Source organism: Balaenoptera acutorostrata, chromosome 3 (assembly GCF_949987535.1).
Source record: "Balaenoptera acutorostrata chromosome 3, mBalAcu1.1, whole genome shotgun sequence".
Lineage (NCBI taxonomy): Eukaryota > Metazoa > Chordata > Mammalia > Artiodactyla > Balaenopteridae > Balaenoptera > Balaenoptera acutorostrata.
Genome location: NC_080066.1, coordinates 101,119,877 through 101,137,510, shown reverse-complemented (window position 1 = coordinate 101,137,510; position 17,634 = coordinate 101,119,877). Strand labels below are relative to the sequence as shown.

At 37.7% G+C, this 17,634-nt stretch overlaps 1 protein-coding gene across 3 annotated transcripts in view; it reads right to left on the bottom strand.

Moving 5' to 3' along the window:
• Positions 1-12,280, bottom strand: part of DPH6 (diphthamine biosynthesis 6) — a 171,995-nt gene extending 159,715 nt beyond the window's left edge. For all 3 annotated transcript variants that reach the window (XM_007180438.2, XM_007180437.2, XM_028166102.2), the window contains exons 1-3: positions 12,180-12,280; positions 8,820-8,914; positions 3,672-3,865 (exon numbers count right to left, since the gene is read on the bottom strand). In XM_007180438.2, coding sequence (XP_007180500.1) covers positions 3,672-3,865; positions 8,820-8,914; positions 12,180-12,220 — 330 coding nt within the window. In that variant the 5' untranslated portion in view covers positions 12,221-12,280. The remainder of the gene's footprint in view (positions 1-3,671; positions 3,866-8,819; positions 8,915-12,179) is intronic.
• Between the last annotated feature and the right edge of the window lie 5,354 nt (positions 12,281-17,634).

Genomic DNA, 17,634 nt, shown 5'->3' with positions numbered 1-17,634 from the left:
AGAATGTACAACAAAAAGATACAGAGATGGAAAGTATGTGAGAAAAGACAAGAGACATGAAAATTCAATCTGGGAGATTTAAAGTCTGATCAGTGAGGGTACCAGCAAAAGGGAATAAAGAAAGTCAAGGGGGGTAAATCATCAAACAAATAATGAAAGAGCATTTTGCAGAGTCATCCTCACACTGCAATTCTATTGACTCTGCCATTTTTTGTGTGTCATATTTGACAGCATGTTCTCTTCCCTGCCTCCCCCCAAAAAAGCCACAACAGTTCTAGGTCTCACATCCACACATCCCTCTGCACAGGAGAAAGACCTTATCTTCTGCCAACAATCCATCATCTTAGGCTTCATTCTATTTGGTACAATGCAGGTTAACAAAATCATCCCTGACCTAATGGCTATGGCCAGAATGCCATGTTGTGACTGGCTTTCACCTGCATTAATGCCACCCTAAACCATCATTAAGAGAAAGAGGACAGAGATATGCTGCTACTCAATAGGAAGTTGCAGAAGGGATACAGGGGAAACAACCTTCAATGTCCAGTGCACTGTTGTGACATTTCAGCATGTCAAACATAAAGACACAATCATAAAAGATAACAGAGAAGAAAAACGAGTCAGCTGGGGCTTCCCTGGTGGTGCAGTGGTTAAGAATCCGCCTGCCAATGCAGGGGACACAGGTTTGAGTCCTGGTCCGGGAAGAACCCATGTGCCGCAGAGCAACTGAGCCCGTGCGCCACAACTACTGAGCCTGCGTGCCACAACTACTGAAGCCCACATGCCTAGAGCCTGTGCTCTGCAACAAGAGAAGCCACCACAATGAGAAGCCCATGCACCACAATGAAGAGTAGCCCTAGCTCGACGCAACCAAAGAAAACCTGCGTGCAGCAACGAAGACACAACGCAGCCAAAAATTAATTAATTAATTAATTAATTAATTAATTTAAAAAAAGAGTCAGCTAAAAAGGAACAAATATCATATTAGCATCAAACTTCTCACTGGCAAAATGCTAGGGGACAATGGAGCAATGCCTTCAATGATTTGAGGAAAAATGACCTTCATTCTAAAATATTAAATTCAACCAATTTATCAATCAAATATGAGGGCAGAATAAGAACGTTTTCAAAATGCAAGGATTTGAAAGTAACTTCTCTAAGGCAGTCTCTTAATGATGGATTCCACTGAAATTAGGGAATAAACCAAGAAAGAGGGCGATATGAGATCCAGTAAGAAGTGGCTCCCAACAGGTGGAGAAAGAAAGAATACATGATCCCTAAACATATTCTCTATAGAGATATGATGTTTAGATGTATCCTTCAGTAACTATTTCATTGCTTTATGTGACTTAAAAGGAAAACACCCACACAATTTGAAAATTACTATATTTTCAGGAAATAATACAAGTTATCTATATACCAAACTAATCCAGATGAGAACCAAAATGACATTTTAATATTAAAGAAATTCTAAAGAATAAAAGACTAGCTATATGATAACCAGATATTTTGAAAACAGCTTGATATAAATATATATATATATATATATATATATATATATATATATATATATATCTACCTGTCATAATCACCTGACAATCTGTGAGACATAAAGGCTTATTGCATTTCTATTAGTTTTCATGACTTCTAGAAAATAGTTAGGAAACTTTTAATTCTGTAAATTCTTCCAAGTCTTTCTACTTATTTTCAGCAATTAGTCAATTAAACTCTTTGCAAAAACAAGTACCTCCTACTCAAAAATTAGCTCTAATATTTGGGAGGGAAAAAGAGTTCACAAAAACAAAAGACTGACATACATATGAAAGTCACAAAACTGCAACCTGTTATAAACGAATGTTTAAAATGAAAATGAATCTAAATGCTTTCAATTCTTCATTAATATTCAAAGGATTAAAAAAATGCAATTCCATCTTTTCCTTAGAACAAGTGAAGTCTAACTTGAAGAATTATAGCTCCTCTCAATTCGTTTTTTCTATAATTACTCAATTATTTATTAGAATATCTAAGACCACTATTGGAATCTTTGCACCGTGTTTTATAAATGGATTTAACTATAAAAGCCTGGTTATACAATCTCTTCCATAAAAGCAATATATTTCCAATATTTATATCCTTAAAATATCCTATAGTAAAATTAATATTTTTGCACAGAAAAAGAAGGAACTATTTAGTCCCAGACAACCTGATAACATCTCTTTCAGCTATAGTTATAATTATCATGTACGAACTTCCAAAGCAGAAGTTGTCAAGATTTAACATTAGCATTAATTTATGTCGTTAACTGACGGTTACTATAAAGATAATGGCAAAGCATCCATTTCTCCAAAGACAGCATGGATTGAAAGGGAAATTTCTTCTTTATTACTACTAATCAGCCCATTTTTAATTAAATTGATTAGTAATTTATTATCTTTCCCTTTCTTGGAAGCCTGTTATTATCACGTAGTTTCTCCAAAGTTATCAGTTATCAGTGATTTTTAAGCAATACAATTACCTCTAGTGTTGAGTCCCACCATTCTGTAATATTGGTTTATGCTAAAAACTTAATACACAGTTTCTCTGTACCCTGAGAAAGAAATTTTGAAAATGCAGAATTTGCGCTCAGTATTTCACACCTCAAAGTGAATGCTGTCAAGGTCTTAGTTGTGCACATGGGGAGAAGTGAAAACTTCTTTTATGCCTTCCCCTTTGTTTGATAATCAGAATAGTTGTTATTAGCATGTACATCCCCAGAGGGAAGAAATCAGGTCCCTGTGATTTTCTTTGAAAAGTATCTACTTCTTATGCCATCCATAACTAGACAGTAAATTATATAACAATTCTAAGTGTTTTCCCTACCAGTTTCTTTTTTAAGTAATTGACTATCAATGAGAATGAAAAGATAAAAGATAACTGCTTAATATAAAAGGATCTCTATTAATTAACATTTACTAAGTATAGTACTTACTAGATATATGAGTCCCATACTTTCTCTCCTAAATTTTCTGTCTAGAGAAATTAATAATGAATACACATTGACTGCCAAACTCTTATATACAGGGACTTAAGTATTTAATTCATACCTCTTACTAACTTAAAGTAAGGCTCAGTCTCTCCCTTTCTTTAGGTCTATTTAAATTTCACCATATCAGAAAGGTCTTGCTTAACCACACCCTGCCATCACTCGTGATCACCTTGACCCTGCTTCATACTTCTTCATAGTACTCTTCACCACCAAGCATATAATTTGTTTGTTTATTGTCTGTCTCCTTCTACTGGAAAGTAAGCTCCAACAAAACAGGACTTTGTTTGATCTGTTCATTGCCCTATCCTCAGTGCCTAGAACTATATATAACAAGCACATAGTAGGCATTCAAAAAGTACTTGCTACAATCATGACTGAAAGGTCATCAGCTCCAAAATCCTAAGGAGAACTTAATTAAATATCATTTGATAGTTATGGGTGCCAGACTACACCAAAAGTTCTGTTTTTAAATACTATGTAATATAAAGGCATAGTAATAGTTTTCTATCCAAAAAGACAAAATATCCTTTCAAAGGATAGTTGGGCTACTAGCAGTTGTAAATTATTTATTACTAAATAATTCAGTAAACGTAATTTACTAAATTACACACTAAATTCAGTAAAGGTAATTAGTCACTCTGCATACCTTAACAAGTTTCAAAAGCTCATAAAGATCTTCAACCTCATCACCTTCACATTTGGTGTACACTCGTCCTGTATCCATGCTCTTTCCTCTTATGGTGCGGCGATAGAGGGGGAGAGCCATTGCTTCTGCATACAAATCAATGGCGTGATGACCCACTGTCTGATACATGTAGCTATCCAGTTCATCTGACCCCACTGCAACAATTAAAGTGGAAATAATCAGTCAAACAGAGTGAAAGAGAGTGGATTTGAAAGTCCACTGAAGTTTTACTGCTTGGAGAGCAGTCAACACAATTTAAAAGCTTACTACACTATATCTCTCTTCAGTTATTAAATGAAATGAAATATATAAGAGTTGCACATTTGTTCAAGCTGCATCCAGTTCACATCAGCTCTGGTCATTTCTTCCGCAATTAGAAATACAAGTATACATAAATTTTTAAAACTATATATAGAACGTTTAAAGAGAAGAGTAATGTATCCAGCAAATTTTGAATAGTTTATTTGATTAAAGATTTTATTATATAAATATTTTCTCAAATCATTCAAAGTTATTCATGAAGTCACCTAGAGTTGTAGAAGAAACTCTTAATTAAATATGTACTTAGTTAATAAGTGACAAATATTTGTAAGAAAAAAATTTAGATGCTCTTGATATATTCTATATTCTTACTTCAATAAAACATATAAACATATATAAATTCAGTATTGTTAGAGCAGTTACAAATGTATATAGAAACATAACTTAAGCTAATAAGTAACACAATCACTGGTTGTCACAAGATTCCAAAAATATCAATGAGTAAAATATTCAAAACAGATGAGTCACATCAGACTTTTTGGTGATACAAATAAACTTAGAAATATATTGGAATATGCTTTCTGATTTCTTAACACTCTTTTTTTTTAGAAAAAGGAATCATGAATATACACAAAGATTATTTGCAAAGATGTTCATCACAGCATTGTTTATAACAGATTAAAATGATAGTATATTCACATAATAAAATACTATGCAGCCATTAATATAATTTTGAAGAGGAGTATTTTCTAAAGTATGTTCTGCAGAATAGAAATTCCATGAGATATTAATAGGTATTGGATGAAAAAAAAGGACTCTGTGGTCAAATAAATTTATAAAAAATGAGGATAAACCATATTAAACAGGTGTTTTAACTGCAGTTCTTCCTAGGCTATTCTTCTTTAAGGCGCTCTAACAAGGGGAGAGTGTATGAATTATCTCTCTAAGTTATCTATCCACAGAACACTTATATTTTCATAGGGTATTTGTGTTCCAAAGACAATATCTAGAAAATGCTATGGTAGAATACTACTTAATGACAGGGAAAATGTTCACAATACATTATTAAGTTTTCAAAAAGTTACAAAACAATGTTTGACATATATGTGTTTCTATATGCATATATGCCAAGCAGGTCTAGGCTTTCCACTGAATGTGAAAGAATTCTATCAAAAGGCATGAAAAATGATATTGTAAGGGCCCTTCAATAATCAAAACTGCCACCATATGCTATCAGATTTTGGCTCACCAGATTTCTGAACCCACAGAACAGACTGGCTTCCATGTACTCACATTATTATTATAAATCTGTCTAGTCCTGGTCCCAGTAGGAAGGAGAGATATAGCCAAAGTTACCTAAAAACCTTTCAGATTACCTTCATCTCAAGTTTAAACTAGATCTTTAAATGTATTAGTTTTAAAAGCAATTAATACAATCGAATTAATATATTTAAATAACTTTGAGCTACTTAGCAAGAAACTTCCTGATGTTAGCCTAATAATTAAAACACTTTACTGACTTCAAAAACCTGGAAGACAATTTTCCTTTAAGGCTCCATTTAGTCCCAACCACAATGTAACTTTTATTAATGGAAGCTACATAGTAACAATGGTATGAGAGCAAATAAAACCAAAAGGCTCCACTGTTGCCTGAAGCACTTCAATTAACACACCACAAAAGTTCCTACTACAAATTTAAAGAGATGGCTTTGTGAATTTTATGACAAGTTCACATTTATCCCCATTAATGGGGATAAAGTCTTTTCCAGACTACCCATTGAAAACTGAGTGCTGTGAATTTACTTTAACCAACTTTGTACTGGAGTCATCTCTACCAGTCATTCCTCATTAAGATTCCTTTTACATGGTTGGGGGAAAACGTCAGTCAATGATTCATTCAATAATCACCAACTTCCTGCTGACTTTAAATCACGATTAGCTAAATCCTCTCCATCTACCGACCCACAGCCATCTATTCTCTTCCATTGCAATGAGAGTTGCCTCTGATTTTTTCCAGCTTTTACTTTGTAATATTCCAATTCCATTTACTACTCTGATTTTTCCCAGCTTTTACTTTGTAATATTCCAATTCCATTTACTACTAAATTTTTTCTCACTAACAATATTCTAAATAAATAGCTCCATTCCATATGAGGCGTAATTTAAAGATATACTTTGCATGTCATCTTACCACTCTGCTAGTGAACCCTGAGCACATGGAAGGTTATAAAGACAGTCCTTAACTTGGTTAAGGTTAGGATTTTTGGTTAAATGGTTAAATGTAGGATTTTTCAACTTTACGACGGTACAAAAGCAATACGCATTCAGTAAAAACTGTACTTCAACTTTTGAAGTCTCATCTTTTCCCAGGCTAGTGATACGTGGTCGATACTCTGTGTGATGCCCAGCAGAGAGCCACAGCTCCCAGTCAGTTACACGATCACAAGGGTTAACAACCAATACACTTAGAACCATTCTGTACCCATACAACCATTCTGTTTTTCACTTCCACACACTACAGAATTCAATAAACTACATAAGATATTCAACACTTTATTATAAAATACGCTTTGTGTTAGATGTTTTTGCCCAGTGGTAGCCTAATGTAAGTGTTCTAAGCACAGTTAAGGTAGGCTAGACTAAGCTATGATGATCAGTAGGTTAGGTGTATTAAATGAATTTATGGATATTTTCAACTTATGTATTTCAACATAAGCCTACTGTAAGTCAAGGAAGCTCTGTACGTTAATGATTCAGTACAAGGTAACTGTAATAATTCATATAGAAAAGCTGAAGATAGAAACTCCAGGGAATGAAATTATATCATGTACGTATTATATATTATATAAAACAATCTGCTTTTTAAATCCCAACACCTCTAAAGATAGAAAGCTTAAAAAACTCACTTGCCTGACTGGCCACAAGGGATAAGAAAATTCGTTCCTTTGGTAACAGAATACAACCTGCAAGGAAATTCTGCTTCTTCTTTTACAATATAGAAGTTATAGTATAGTTCCCACTCACCCTTAGTCAAAGAATTTTCTCTTTATTATTTAAAGTCAGAAATAGGAGGTTATTTTCTAAACATATAACTTCGAAAAAGCTATTATTATTAATCATCAGAAGCCCAGTACAAAATCCTGAAGTGTTTGTTTACCCCTGACCCTCTACAGGACCTCCACAGGACCTGTTCTATTTCTTCCTATAAAATATTTCTAATCTCTATCTTCCCCACTTCACTTCCAGCATTACTTGGGTCTTAATCAGAGAAGGAAAGAAAATTCAAATATCTGACTGAAATAACTGCTCGCTCTTGCAGGGCTAATTCTAGTTAGTTCATTATTCATCTGTCCATCAATAAACCTTGAGTGAATGCTTATCAGAGGCACAAAGTTGTCCCAAGTGCTGAGGAACAATTAAAGGAACACAAAAGATATGACCTCTCCTCTCAAGAAGCTTACAAACAACCTATTTGGGCATAAAGAAAAAAAAGAAAAAGACAAAATAAATAGAAAACAACTGTAAAATGATATAAAAACAAAAATTCAATATACTGGCAGCACTGAGGAAGGAAGGAAGGAAGGAAGGAAGGAAGGAAGGAAGGAAGGAAGGAAATATTTAGTGCTAGATGCAGATTCAACTAAATTTACTGGGTGCCTACTTCATGCCAGGAACTATGATTAGGGTTTTCACTAATAATTCATCCTAAAATAATAGTAGAGCAAAAGCATGGAATCTTGAAAGAAGTTGAGTAAAGGGGATGATAAAAAGATCTTACTAGAAAAGTAGTAATAGAGTTAGACAAGTGTTAATCTCGCCCTATTACATTTTAGCAGTTAATATCTATGGTTGTATGGGTATAATAAAAGAGTATAAAAAGCAAATCAGTGAATATTTTTCTTTTTTTAAAAGTCTGATTGGGAAAAAAAATTATAATTATGTGTGGTGATGGATGTTAAGTAAACTTATTGTGGTAATCATTTCACAATATATATATATACACCAAATCATTATGTTATACACCTAAAACGAATACAGTGTTACACATCAATTATATCTCAATTAAAAAAAAGATATTGTTGCTGTTTGAATTGTGTCGCTCCCAAATTCTTGTGTTAAAGTCCTAAAGGTCATTGCAGATGTAATTAGTTAAGATGAGGTCATTAGGGTAAGGCCTTTATCCAGTATGATTGGTGTCCTTATTAAAAGAGGAAATCTGGACACTGACATGGAAACAGAGAAAAAACAGTTCTAAATGGGGAAATTTCATTGGAGAAAAACTGAAAAAAGTAGCTAAAATAAGGTCTATGGATTATTTGTAGATGTCCTTATTACCACAGACAAAAAGTAGAAATACATTGCTCTATGGCTCTCTCAAGTCTCACACATTTAGCTTACATCTAAGGTGGCTAAACTGGATGCTTTTAATAACAAAATACATATATTATCATTTATTAATATATGTCTTACTTCCCAAGCTCCAAGAAGCTGTATCTTATTTAACTGTGCATTGCCAACAACACTTGGAAAAGTGTTGTAGTAGAACAGCAGTGCACTCTGAAGTAAGAGGATTCAAGTCTCAGCTCTGCAAGTTTATTCTAGCTATTTCACCTTGGACAAATTTATAAAACTCTAAGCTTCAGTATCTTTGTCTAATAAAACTTTGTAGGAGTTCTTGCGAGGAGTAAAGGACACATAATTGAAAACACTTAGCATAGAACATAGCAGGTAATCAGTGCTAAAGATATATGAGTTCCTTTTATTGTTTGCATACTGCATACAATAGAATGCGATTATGAGGTTGGAGTTTCAGTCATTTAGAGAACTTTCTGATAGTTATACACTTACCTTGGTTTTCAGGTGGTCTTAGATTTGCTAAAGCAACAATCTGATGCCCAGCATCAATGCACTGCATCATATTATAACAGCTGTCCTTCCCACCACTAAAAAATAAATAAAGAAATAGATGAGACAAATATCAGGTTACTGACCATTATTTGACATAGACTCATTAGATATCGAAATAGAACACATTTTTTCAGCTTTTCAGAATATTTGAGGGACTATTTTACATTAGAATGCAAAAAACACATGTAATTTCCATAGCATACGCAACTGATCAAACGAATCTGATTATCTAAGGCTGCTACTCACAAGGGCTTATGAAATTATATGCCATTATAACAAAGACTATGCTAAACAAAAAATGGCAACTCTTTGGTTTGCGATAGTGGCTTTGCTTAATATATAAAGTGTTTTGCAAATAAAATATGATTTAATTTTACATTTCAGTTAAACTATTATATATACTTCTCAGATGAAATTTTCTATGAAAAAGTAGGAAAAAACATCTGTTCTGTTCCACTTTAAGAACTCTAACAACGGTCACCATCACCAATTAAAGGATCAAATTAAAGATCTGAGATCCAATCAAATGACAAAGTTTGATGTACTTGTTGGGTTCAAATTCTGTAGAGGTTGAAAGCAAAATGCTGAATTACACTGCTAAAGTTAAACATCAGTACTATCAGTACTTCATCTTTCAGCCATCACTACATATGATGGCAGGATAAGGCCTGAGTCATAAATCTAATAAACAGATTGACAGGAAATTCTAAATTCTGGTACCAAATCTACCTACCTGGCAAATCACTTATTCAAGACCAATAGTCATTCATCTATAACAAGGTTGAATGGCAACCTCTACACTATTTCAGTTTAGTGCTCTGTTGCATGTTTCTTCCTTTGTTTTATCTTTGTCTCTCTTCCTTTGTTTTATTCCTGTTTCCCTTCATTCTAATCTTTGCTAAAATCTGCAAATGTACCCCCAGATAATGTTTAGACCTATTTATAAACAAAGAAACCAAGAGACTGATTACCCTAGAAGTTGGCCATTTTGCCTTTTATTTTAGTTCCCAGCATTTGTCAGCCTCTACCATATTCTGATCAGTAACAACTGTCATTCCAGAACTTCTCAAGGGGAGGGAGACTGCAAGGGGCAAAGTGAAGTTACACATCATGCTCTCTCTCCTCAGCTTCTGATGTTTCCCCCAAGTACCTCTTTCACAACTTCTCCTATTGAACCTCACTGTTTTATTTCCCCAGGACAAGACGATCTAATTCTTTACAATATTTAGAATATTAAAGATTAAAGGGTATACATCCACAATCAGAACTTGTCCTTTTATTTTAAAATATGCTAAGTTTTCAAATATGATTTTTAAATAGTATTTCCCAAATTGTGTTCTGTGGAACACTAGTGTCCAACAAATACTCTAAGAACAAAAGGTTTTCAAGGTCAAATCACGTTTGGAAAATGCTGAGTACCTTACTCACTTCTTAGAACATCACAAAGTACATCAGCATGTTAGGGCAGACATCCTTCACAAGATCAGAATTTCAGTTCCCAATTCTGGAATACCAAACTAAGTTACTCAATGTGCTTGGGTTCACATGCTTCATTATAAAATTAGAGAATGGTCTAACTAATCCTCAAGGTGTCATTCAACTGTAAAATTCAATGATGCAATCTTTGGTGTATTAGGAAAATATGCTCTTCATGGTCTAAAGATAATGTAGGAATCTTGGTTTCACTTATTCCCTAGAACACACACACATATCCCATCTCTTAGTGCACACACTAAATATATTTATTGCAAGCAGATTCACTGTATCAAGTTTAAATCCAAATACATTCAAGTGTATATGCATACAAATGTATATATGTATTACGTATGCATTCATATTTGTATGTACATATTATGTTCTGTACTCCTACTTATGTCTTCCAACATTTATACAGATCTTACATTTCAGCAACAATTTTCCAACATTGCCTTTTTTTAAAAGTAATTTGCTTTTTTATTATAAAAGTAACATATGCACATTACAGAATATTTAGTGTAATGGATTATACCAATCTCCTTCTCTCCTTCCCTTCAACATTTCTGAGACTTTAGTTAAGTGTCTCACTTTAACGGTTAAACTTTTGGTAAACTGCATGTGGATATGAATTACTCATTTCCTGGACTGCTTTTTGTTCTTACTTATCTAGATCAAATGAAGTCCATAATGTTGGAAGCTTAATCACATTGTTTACAGAAGAAATTCATTGAAAAAAAAATATTTTGGCATTATAGTCCAGTATCCTAACAATGGCATTGAAGTAAAAGATGTTATATCGAGTCCTTAATAGGTCACACTATTGTCAGCCAGTATTAATTTCGTAGGTCACTGAACAAAAACTTTCATGAAATCTTCAATGGGCTTTGCATGGTTGCCCTCTATTCATCTCACTCTATACAGATCCAAAACTCATCAAACAAATGTTCAAGTAGTCTAAATTCCCTTTTGCATTTTGTTGTTCTTTTCCCTTTTGCTTCAGTTTACAGATTGAGTATGGAGACATTTAAGCTGACCAATCTTTGGTCGTCATAGGACTTAATTTAGACACCTAAACATGATGGGTTACTATAGATTTCAAACTCCTTTTAGAATATGGAGTATGTTACCGTAAGGTCACTTTTCTAAAAGCAATCATGAGTGTCCAAAGCAATGGCAACTGGATCTCAGATAAGACAGGATAATTCCATCTCTATCACTTGAGCACCAAAGTAAAACACATCTATGCCATAAACAGTCCAGTCACTATTGGGACGGCAGGCGATGGAGAGGTGGTCTTTTGCGGGAGGGGGCGGGGCTGGTAACAACCTAGGGAACCAGGCAGGGCCCGAGGACCGGCAGAAAGACTGAAGGGAACTATAACAGAGGATGAAGAAAGAGAGAAAAGGGTGGGAGAGACTGAGTAAGTGGCGTCAAGCAGTGCCCCTCAAACTTCACAGCCCATTACAGTTTTTGAGAATCCGACCCCGAGTCTGGTCGGGGTAATTTAACCAGCTCTCGGGCGGTGAGAGCCAGACATCAGTAGTTTTAAAGTGAAACCAATCTGAACCCAAGTTTGGGGCCCAGAAGACCCAGGAGGCGGCGACGGACAGAAAGGAGGAACGCCAGCCCGGGACCGGGGACCAGCCGGACCGGGCGGTAGCCCGAAAGCTCCGCCTCTTCCTGCTACCGGGAGGAGCCGCCGAGCCCCCGACACGCGGCTTCTGCAGGGACACCGTCAGTTCGGCGGTGGCGGCAGCTCCCGCCGCTCAGCAGAAAGGGACTGGAAACTAGCAGGGAGGAGGAAGGCGGCACCGGGGCGGTTACCTGATCAGAGCCGCGACCCTCATGCTGGGCGCAGTGCGCATGCGTGTGGCGGGGGCGGGCCGCCGCCGCCGTGACGCGCGCAGGTCCTCGCCCGGGTGTTCGTTCCGCCGCCTGTCAGGCGACCGGTGCTGCGGCCCCTGCGGCCGCCCACGGGGCACCTGGGCGTGGAGTACGCGCCACGTTGGCGCCTAGTCCCTGAGGCAGGGACGTCCCGTCCGGAAAAGAACGCTGTTTAGGCGCGGCCTAACCACCTAAGTGAGGGCACTGAAGCTGCCTGGGGAAGGGCAAGTCCCGCGTCGTCGCGCTCGGGCTCGGAGCCCTGGATTTGTTTGGGTAGGAGAATGTTCAAAGTCCTTTATGCCGCCCATTGAAACACTTGTGGACATGCAAAGGGAAAGCAAGTTGGTCTTTACTTCCTCAGCCACCCACCCACCCCTTCCCCAGAAAGAGCTGCACCTTTTAGTTTTTTAGCTTTTGTCTCCTTAGTGCTTCCAACTTACCTCTGGGGCCACTCCCAGGGCCGCTAGGCTCCCTGTGGTTTGGGCCCTTTGTGTAATAAGCTCAGAAGCTGATTAAGGCTCATCACCAAAGAGCAGTGTCCTTGCAGAAAGAAAATCTAGTTTCTAAATTTATTCACCAAGTATTTATTGAGTGCCTTTTATTTACCTGGAGCTGTTTTAGGCTCTTGGGATACATCCGTGAATGAAACAATCACCTCCCGTGGGAGATTGCCAGGTGTGCTTTGCAAGGATAGAGCGGCAAAAACAAACAAAAACACCCATCACCTCCCTCCGGGAGTTTACTTGGGGGTGGGGAAAGCAGACAGTGTACTGCCAAAAGGTTACATAGCATGTTGAAACATGTTAAGTGCTATGAAAAAGAATAGAGCTTGAGAGGAATCAGGAAGGAGGTTGTCGGCCTGTTGGGAACAGACCCAACTGGTCCGCGGCGTGTTGGGAACTGGGCTGTACAGCGGGAGGTGAGCGGTGGGTGGGAGGGCCAGCCAGCAGAGCAAAGCTTCATCTGCTGCTCCCCTGTTGCTCGCATTACCGCCTGAGCCATCCCCCCACCCCCAATCCGTGGAAAAATTGTCTCCCACAAAAACCAGTCCCTGGTGCCAAAAAGGTTGGGGACCGCTGCTCTAGGCAGAAGAAAAAAACCAGAGCCAAGACCCTAGATGCATTATGTGTTTGTGGAAAAACAAGGCTGGCCAGTGTGGCTGAAGCCTCAGAGTAGTGGGAGATGAGGTTCCAGTGATGGAGTGAGGGAGATCATACAGGTGTTACGGATACCAACCATGGTTCTTGACCTTGCCCAATCAATAGAAGGTGACAAGAGGCCAGACAAGAAATTCAGGCAAGCAGGGAAGAGCAAAAACAAGTAATAGTTTCCCTTGCTCGCTCCCCAGGGGTGGGGGTGGGGGCAGCTGGTTCCTTATATGGGATGAGGGTAGGGGGGGTGTCCAGGGGTTGGCCGGGAGTGGTGGCTTAGGTGGTTTGCCCACCCCTTTGGTGGTGTTGCGTGCAGGGGGCATGCACAGCACCCTGCTTTTGCTCCTGACACCCTGTTTTTGCTCCCAGTTCTTTTTTTGGTCTTTTTGTATCTTGTTTTGTATAATTTGCCCCAACTGAGCATGCACGCAGTTATTTTTAGTCCCTTGTAGTTTCCTTGTATTTTGTTGCTCAAGGAGCCGTTTGTCCATGTGAAAGTACTACAGCAGAGTGTACCATGTCCCAGCCTGTCTTAGTATTACCAACCCTTTCAAGTTGGGCTCCAACAAGGGTCCTCCTGCCTGGTTCCTTCAGAAGCAAAGCAAAGCTTTGTTCTTTGGTCAAAGAATGGAGAGGTGTGAGCTCTCGCTCTAGAAGACACGCTCTCCCCAACAGGCCATGGGCAAGGCAGCTTTATGAGGTTCTTGTCAATAGGGTGGGGCACAGTTGTGTTCCCAGGGGCACTTTAGACGTAAGTGCTGGGTGCAGCATTTCTGCACAGGGTATGTTGTCCCCACCTTGAATTGAGATGTGTGCGCTAGGGCTTTTGCCCACGGCCCAGGCAATTTGGGGTGTCGGGCACAGCAGTTTTGCGCTGGGAACTCTGATTCCACATGTTAGGTGCAAGGCCTCTGCACACGACCCCCTATAGGCAAGTGAAACTAGACTAAGCACAAAAGAAGAAGTTAGACCTTAACACCTAGATTCCATCTTATTTTTCCGTGGAACCCCAGTGGGCTTTGCCAGTGACATAGGTTCTTGTAGGCCGCTAAGGACTTCATCTTTTCCTTTGAAGTGAGTGACCGTTGCGGGATTTTGAACAGACATATGACTTAAAACTTTGAAAGAATGACACTGGGCTGTGTTGCGAATACACCTATTAGGAGGCTTTTACAATAATCCAGGAGAGAAATAATGGGGCCTGGAATCAGGATGATACTGGTGACTTCGGTGAGAAGTGGGAATGTACCAGATCTATTTTGAAGGTAGAGCCAATAGAATCACATGGACTAAACATTGGATGCGAGAGGAAGAAAACCATGAAGGATGATGTCACCATTATGAATTAAATAAATAAATATATGTAAGGGACTTGTACCCAGTAAGCATTCAATTTTATTATACTATAATGTTCTCATTAACTCTGCTATTCTTAGTATGGGTGACTAGAGCAGTGACAGTCTGCATACCAATTTCAGCATCTAAAATGCAGTTTTAAAGTTTTGTGATTGTGGATATTTACGAAATGAGTCAAGTATTTAAGGAGCTTGCAGTCTAGTTGGGGAGATAAGACAAATGCATGAAACAAATATTCACAATACAAGAGGGCATATTTTGAAAGTAACAAGTTATGTAATGCATATGACAAGAGTCCCATGAGTTGAATCCACAGGATAAATTCTAGAAAAAAAACAGGACTTGAATGATGGGCAGAAATGAAGAGGAGGAATAGGTGGACCTTACAAACAAAGACAAATAAAGGAATTCAGAGCATGTCACCCCAAAAATGCCACTTTGGCATATTGATTATTTTAAGTTAAGGGCACTTGAGAAATAGCAGGTGCAATAAGGGCATTCTGAACTCCTTTTTATTTCTGAAAGCAGGAGATAAAAGCCCAATGTAAAAGGTGCCTTCTCTGTACTTGGGGGAAAAAAAGATATTCTCTTCCAGAGATGGGAAATGGGGAATCAAGACCAAAAGAAATCTGTGCAAACAGAACTTGTTAAAAATATGGATTCTTATCTTCCTTTTGCCTCTCCGTATAGTTTAGTTACTTTTCTACAATTACCTCTCTTTGTTCAACCTACTATAAAAACATGTAGGTTCTGCCATCTTTTGGGGGCTGGTGGGGAAGATCTTCATTCTGTTGTGAAGGCTCCCATGTCCATGTAAGAAATTTTAGTAAAACTTGTATGTTTTTTTGCCAGTTAATCTGCCATAGGCGAGTTTAATTCTTAGCCAGAGAACCTAAGAGGGTAGAAGAGAATTTTTCCTCCCCAACAGGAATGAGTATGGTGTGTTCAGCAGTAGTGGGCAAACCTGCCTGATAAGTTGTAAGAGTATATAAGAGAGAAGGGAAAATAAGTTGGATGGATAAAATGATGGCAGATTATCCAGTGTCATGGAAAGCCAAAATGAGGAATTTCAACACCAGTATTTTTAAAGAAATGCTTTAATTTACTTTGAAACAAATATACTAATCCTGAACATAGTAACATACTAATATTGAAACATCACAAAGTATTTTTAAAAAGATTCACAAGTTAATAAGGAGAACTCATTTTTAAGTAGTCAATCCATTTGTCGATAAGTAATTTGCCCAAACTTCAAGAAAAGTTGGCTTAGCAGGACCCCTATATGCATAGCATTCTACATGGATAGTGTAAAGGTAGCTGCAGCCCAACCAATGTCAACAAGATAACAGATTTTATATCAGCATAGTCTAAAGTAATTCTTTTTATAATATATTGAAATGACTTGCCCAAGATTTGCCTTTCAAAGGCATTGTGAGCTCACTTCCTACAATCTCAAACTGTTATAAATGACTATGTATTAGTTTATAAAGCCAACAAAATAGGTGAATGGAAAATCAGCCTCAAAAAATCTCAGTTCCTTGCCAGTTTACTTAGGGGAGACTCTTCATAGCCAAATACTGTTGCTGGTAATAAAAAGTTGCAAGCTGTCACTGAATTCTGCTTCCTTGGCAGCACATCTCAATGATGTACTGATTGATAGAGATTCAGATAATCAAATCAAAAACCCTATAGGTAGATACTCCTCAGAGATCTTGAGAGGATTTACCAATACAACTCAAGCCAGTGCATCTCTCTGAAGTCATGCCATACACGGAATCATTGGAAGATTTCCTGGTGAGGATTTAGGGAAAAAAGGAATTAAGTGATTATCTGGAAGATTTAAGGGCATCGTTACATGAGTGTCTGATGCATTTATATTAATAATGACAACTTATATGAGCCAGGCACTCTCCTAAGTGTTTTAGGTATAGTGACGTAACTATCGCAGCAAATATATGAAGTAGGATACATTGTTATTCCCATTTGCAGATGAGAAAACTGAGCACAAAGAAGTTAAATAAGCTGCCTGTTTTAGTCAGTTTGGACTGCTTTAACAAAATACCATAGTGTAGGTGGTTTAAATAACAGACTTTCTTACAGTTCTGGAGGCTGGAAAGTCTGAGATCAGAATATCAACATGGTCTGGTTCTGATGAGAGCTCTCTTCCTGGTCTGTGGATGGATGTACCTTCACGTGGTGGAGAGAGCCTTTTCTTATAAGAGCACCAATCCCCTTCATGAGGGTCCAATGTCATGACTTAATTACCTCCAAAAGGCCCCACCTCCAAGCACTGTCATATTGGGGATTAGAGCTTTAACATACGAATTTTGGAGTAACACAAACATTCAGTCTGTAGCACTGCCTTGAATCCTAGAGCTAATAAGTGGCAAAATCAAGATTCAAACCCAGGAACCCTAGCTCTAAAGTCTATGCTCTTAACCACTGTACTATATCTGCAACTGAAAAGGCCAGCTTGTTATTTTGGCAAATATATCCTATTTCCAAAATATGTTTGGAAGGACATTGCCATCATTCACTTCCTGAATTTCCTTTTTCTATGCTTCCAAGCTGACCAATACTTTTTCTGAAAGACACAAATTTTTTTTTTAATTGGAGTATAGTTGCTTTACAATGTTGTGTTAGTTTCTGCTGTACAGCAAAGTGAATCAGTTTTACGCATATATATATCCCCTCTTTTTTGGATTTCCTTCCCATTTCGGTTATCACAGAGCATTGAGTAGAGTTCCCTGTGCTATACAGTCAGTTCTCATTAGTTATCTATTTTATACATAATGTATATATGTCAATCCCAATCTCCCAATCCATCCCACCTCCTCCCTTTCCCCCTTGGTATTCATACATTTGTTCTCTATGTCTGTGTCTCTATT